We start from the raw sequence: 4,495 nt of genomic DNA, 5'->3' as shown, positions 1-4,495 counted from the left end.
TGGGGAGCCATGAGTCAGTCTGCAGCAGTGGAGGTTCCATCCTGAGAGAGGCAGGATGGGGTGCCAGGAGGATGCGGGACAGACCGGCCACCAGAGGACTTGCTGAGTAGTCTTGAAGATTAGGGAGCCGGGGAGGCAAAGTTTTGGGAAGAGCCAGAGAACAAGGGCACGAAAGGGTGGGCTGCGATCGCCCAGGCAACGTACGCCGCGAGAAACTATTGGCTGGCCTTCAGTGGCGTCATCCTCCGCCCGCTGCGTCCGCCTTCGGAACTCCGGGGGCGCGGCCTCCGCGAGTGGCTCAGCCCCGCCCTCCCAGAAAGCGGATGAGGCGGAACGTGAGGGCCAGTTTTGCTCTGCCATGGGGTCCAGGCCTGGTATAAAAGGTTTCAGAGAGCAGTGCTGACGATCGTGGAGCGAGGACAGTACCTGACTTGAAGGGAACAGTTCTGATATCCCCTCGACCCTAGAGACGTGGCCCCGCCCCCTGTAGAGTCGGAATCCTTTAAAAGGTCCCGGACGCAAGGGAAAGGAAGGCGGGTGGGCTGTCTTCTAGAGACAGCCCGGTGGCTCTGCCAAGCCAATCCGCGCCCCGCGGCGCTCAGTATTACAGCCAATCGCGGCTCATGGCTCGGCTATGGGGCGGAGCTGGGTGAGCCCGAGGCCAGACCGAGAGGCCCCAGAGAGACGATCACAGGAGGGTCGCAAAGCTTCGGACGTTTCTGGCGGTAGTCGTTGCGAACCTAGTAGCTGAGGTGAGGGGTGGTTGCCCGGCTTGAGGCTTGCCCTGGGTTGGGGGAGGTGGAGGCGCGTCCCGAGAGTTCTGGAGGCGGAGTCTGGGTGGGAGTGGGGAGCGCAGATTCAGGGTTTGGGGACCGGGGACTGAATTCGAGATCCTGGACAGGCGGCGAAGTTGTTGGGCAGGATCTTCAAATGGAGGGAATTTGAAGCGAGGACCTGGGGTAGTTGCCGAAGCAAAAGAACCAGGGGAACAACTTTTGGGGCAGGAAATCTGAAACTAAGGCAATTCGGGTCTCCGGACGGGTCGAATCCGGGTCTCTACTGTTCTGGAAAAAAATGTGAGAGATTGGGGCTGGGATCCTGGGCATTTTAGAGAAGCGAGAAAGCAATCTTGGTTTCCCAGGTGTAGTGGCGGAGGGTGCCGGGGAGAGTTCCATGTTTAGGTCTTGAGTCCAAAGAGAGGAGTTTGCAAAAGGGGAGAATAGAGAAAGTTGAAGGGAAACGGTCTCCAAATTGAGATAACTAGTGTCCCGAACAGAGTGGATCGGACAGCATTTGTAGTCTTTGAGCGATGAGTTGGGCCTGCGTCTCTGAATCCGAGAGCAGTTTAGGGGAAGAATGCAGGACCTTGTGAGGTCCGAAGGATCAAGAGAAAGTAATGTTAGAGCCTCAGTCTGAGGTGGGGGAGGGGTGTTCAGAGCGCGGAGCGCAGATCCGCCGCCCTGGGAGCAGTAGAGGGCTGGGCTCGGCAGGCACCGGGCAGCTGGACCTCCGGGTTCCCTTCCCCCACCGGTCCCGGGCTTTTGTGCGCATGCCCTGAGGGAGGGTGGGGGAGGTTCTTCCTTGTGCCGTGCGGAGTGCTCTGGGGATTGCAGTGCACGCCGAAAGTCTACGTGCGTACCTGAAAAATGCTCTTGGCCCACATTTCCCAGAAGCCCCCGCGCCAAATTGGGGCGTGCCTGGCTGCTGAAGACTAGATCCGTGAAGGGGGCGGGGCCTGTTGAGGGCAGAGGTCTGGTTGGATAGGTCGAGAGGGGGTGGGGCTTGGCGTGAGTCAAATTATAGCAAGTTTTTCTACGGGGCCCGGCTTTGGGGCGGGAGAGAACGTAAGAAAGGCCCTTTCCTTGCTGTTGTGAGCGTTCCCAGTTAGGAAAAGAACATGGACAGAAATATACTCTGAAGAAGAGTCTCAACAAATAGGCCCCCTAATAGGACTCCAGATGTCTTGAGTATAGTAGACACTCAATAAATAAAATTACTGAATGAATAAATGGCAATCAACTCTTGTTCAGTAAGCATTTCCTGTGTGATGAGCCCTGTGCATATTACACGTGGGGTCTCCTTGAGGATGTGGTGAGAATTTTTACAATCCCCATTTTACAGTTGAGGAAACTGAGGCCCGGAGAGGTAGTGTCAGCTCACTTCCCAATATTACATAGCAGAGCAGTGTGAAAGGCAGAATTCAAACCGAGATTTCCCTGATTCCAGTCTAGGCCTCTGTGTTCTAACCCTGTCTTGTATGTGTCACATTTGAAGAAATGAGTACTGTGGAAAGAACAGTTTTAAGGCTTAGAGGGACTTGACTTAGGATTCTCATCTTACAGATGAGGGAATTGTGTTTCAAGGAGGAAAACTCACTATTCCAGGTGACCCAGACAAATCAGTGGGATTCAAACCCAGCTGTGTTCAGTTCTTGTTTTCTTAGTCACATAAATTTACTCTCCTCCTTGGCCTTGTGGGATTTATACTATCTCCATTTTATAGATGCAAAAACTGAAGTTCAGATTGTTAAAAATCACCAACAGCGGTACAGGAGATTTAGGATTTGGGCCAGCCCTACTGTGTCTGACTTGCCCCTCTTCTTTCCACAGGGCATCATGGTAGGAGGAGGCTTGAAGAGGAAACACTCGGACTTGGAGGAGGAAGAAGAGGATGAGAAGTGGGGCTGGGGGCCAGCAGGCTTACGAAGCTACCAGCAAGCCCTGCTCCGCATCTCCCTAGACAAAGTCCAGCGGAGCCTGGGCCCCCGAGCACCCAGCCTCCGCAGGCATGTCCTCATCCACAACACCCTCCAGCAGCTCCAGGCCGCTCTTTGCCTGGCTCCAGCACCTGCCCTGCCCCCTGAGCCCCTCTTCTTAGGTGAGGAGGACTTCTCCTTGTCTACTACCATCGGCTCTATTCTCAGGGAGCTGGAGACTTCCATGGATGAGGCGGAGACCCCTCAGAATCCAGTGGCTCCCCCAAGCCCACAAAATGAAGTGCTGCCCCAGCCTGATCCAGTTTTCTTAGAAGCCCTGAGCTCTCGGTACCTGGGGGACTCGGGCCTGGATGACTTTTTTCTAGACATTGACACTTCCACAGTGGAGAAGGAGCCTGCACTGGCCCCAGCGGAGCCTACTCACAACCTCTTCTGTGCCCCAGGGTCCTGGGAGTGGAATGAACTAGATCACATCATGGAAATCATTCTTGGATCCTAAAACTTTGATAGTGCTGGGGGTGCTCCCCCCACATCTCAGTCTCAGTGGGCTGGATCTCTAGATGCAACTGTGTGTGTGTGTGTGTGTTGGCTTTAAGCCGAGGCTGGCCTCCTTTTCTCCCGTTTCAGGGTTCCACAAACTGTCTTGCATGTGTGTGTGTATCTGGTTACCACATCCTTCTGTGAAGGTGGGTCTTCCTGAATTAATTTATCTGTTCCAAATGCCTTAATGAGACTTTCTGGGAGTCTGATTTCCCACTTCCACATTTCTTCTGCCTTCCCCTCCAGTTCCTACTCTTCCTGTGACCACTGGGGCCTCAGGGAAGATAAGCTGGGCCTGTCAAAGGATGACGGGGATGTGTTGCCTGGTTGCTATGGAAACCCAAGCTCTGCCTCTTGTACCTGGAAGGAGTAGGACCTCCTCCCCCCAGGTTGAACCCCACCTCCTTGGCCGTCCCCCAGTCCCAGCAGCCTCCTGATTCATAACCAGGCCGGACCACGTGCAATAGGGTGGAAACCAAACTGCTCCATGCCTCATTATTTAAAAGAAAGGCAGGTTTTGTGGTGGTTTGGGGGTGGGATGGGTGGTGGGGTTTGATTGTAATTATTCGTTTTTAATAAAAATATTTCGGAAGGGATCGTGTTGCCTAAACTTTGTAAACATCGATGGGTCAGTAGGAGGGACCTGGTAAGTTCCCTAGACGCCTGTATCCCTTCCCTCAAAGTTGGGGCAGATACACCATTAAAGTAACATTTTATTGTGTTCTTGTTCGAGCGCTGTTCTGCCTACTTTATTTGAATTAAGTCATTTAATCCTCACAACTGTATAGAAGTAGCTACTATAATCACGTTTTATACCAAAGGAGCCTGAGGTTCAGAGAGGTGAAGTCACTTCGTGGTCACACAGCTGGTAAAGAGTGAGAAGCAGGGAGCTAGGACTCAAATTCAATCTGCCTCCAGAGCCTGGTTCTTAACTGGTTTCTTGGTAATTTGGGCTCCCCAGCCACATGGGTAGACACAGGAGTGAGAAACAGTCACATGAATTATGTGTCAAAGGATAGTGCTTTCTGGCACTTAAAGGGCAGCCCTTTCATTGTATGAAAGGTGCTGCTGAGGCCCAGAGGAGAAAAATACTCTTGGCTAGGAAGCAAAGCCCAGGCTAAAGTTAGGGTTCTAAGAATTTGGAAGTTATAAGCCCAAGCTGGTGAGAGGGGAAAACGGAAGGGAGACCAGGGGAGGTAAAATGTGCTAACAGCTATGATGCACTGGCTGTACTTCCAC

The 4,495-nt window shown here is 53.0% G+C and overlaps 1 protein-coding gene across 3 annotated transcripts; it reads left to right on the top strand.

Moving 5' to 3' along the window:
- Positions 1-329: 329 nt before the first annotated feature.
- On the top strand, positions 330-3,852 carry SERTAD3 (SERTA domain containing 3). Of its 3 annotated transcripts, XR_002976396.4 has the most exons (3): positions 330-752; positions 2,610-3,402; positions 3,503-3,852. XR_002976396.4 is itself a non-coding variant. In XM_024577597.4 (2 exons), the coding sequence occupies exon 2, from the start codon at positions 2,616-2,618 to the stop codon at positions 3,213-3,215; it is 600 nt and encodes a 199-aa protein (XP_024433365.3). In that variant the 5' UTR covers positions 330-752; positions 2,610-2,615; the 3' UTR covers positions 3,216-3,852. The 3 variants fall into 3 exon arrangements, 2 of the variants coding, with proteins under 2 accessions (XP_024433365.3, XP_053770431.1); XM_024577597.4 differs by having other exon boundaries at positions 2,610-3,852; XM_053914456.1 differs by lacking the exon at positions 330-752 and adding an exon at positions 868-1,076 and having other exon boundaries at positions 2,610-3,852.
- Positions 3,853-4,495: the final 643 nt, after the last annotated feature.

The sequence above is a fragment of the Desmodus rotundus genome, chromosome 12, assembly GCF_022682495.2.
Source record: "Desmodus rotundus isolate HL8 chromosome 12, HLdesRot8A.1, whole genome shotgun sequence".
Taxonomy (NCBI): Eukaryota; Metazoa; Chordata; class Mammalia; order Chiroptera; family Phyllostomidae; genus Desmodus; species Desmodus rotundus.
This window is presented reverse-complemented; position numbering and strand designations above follow the sequence as displayed.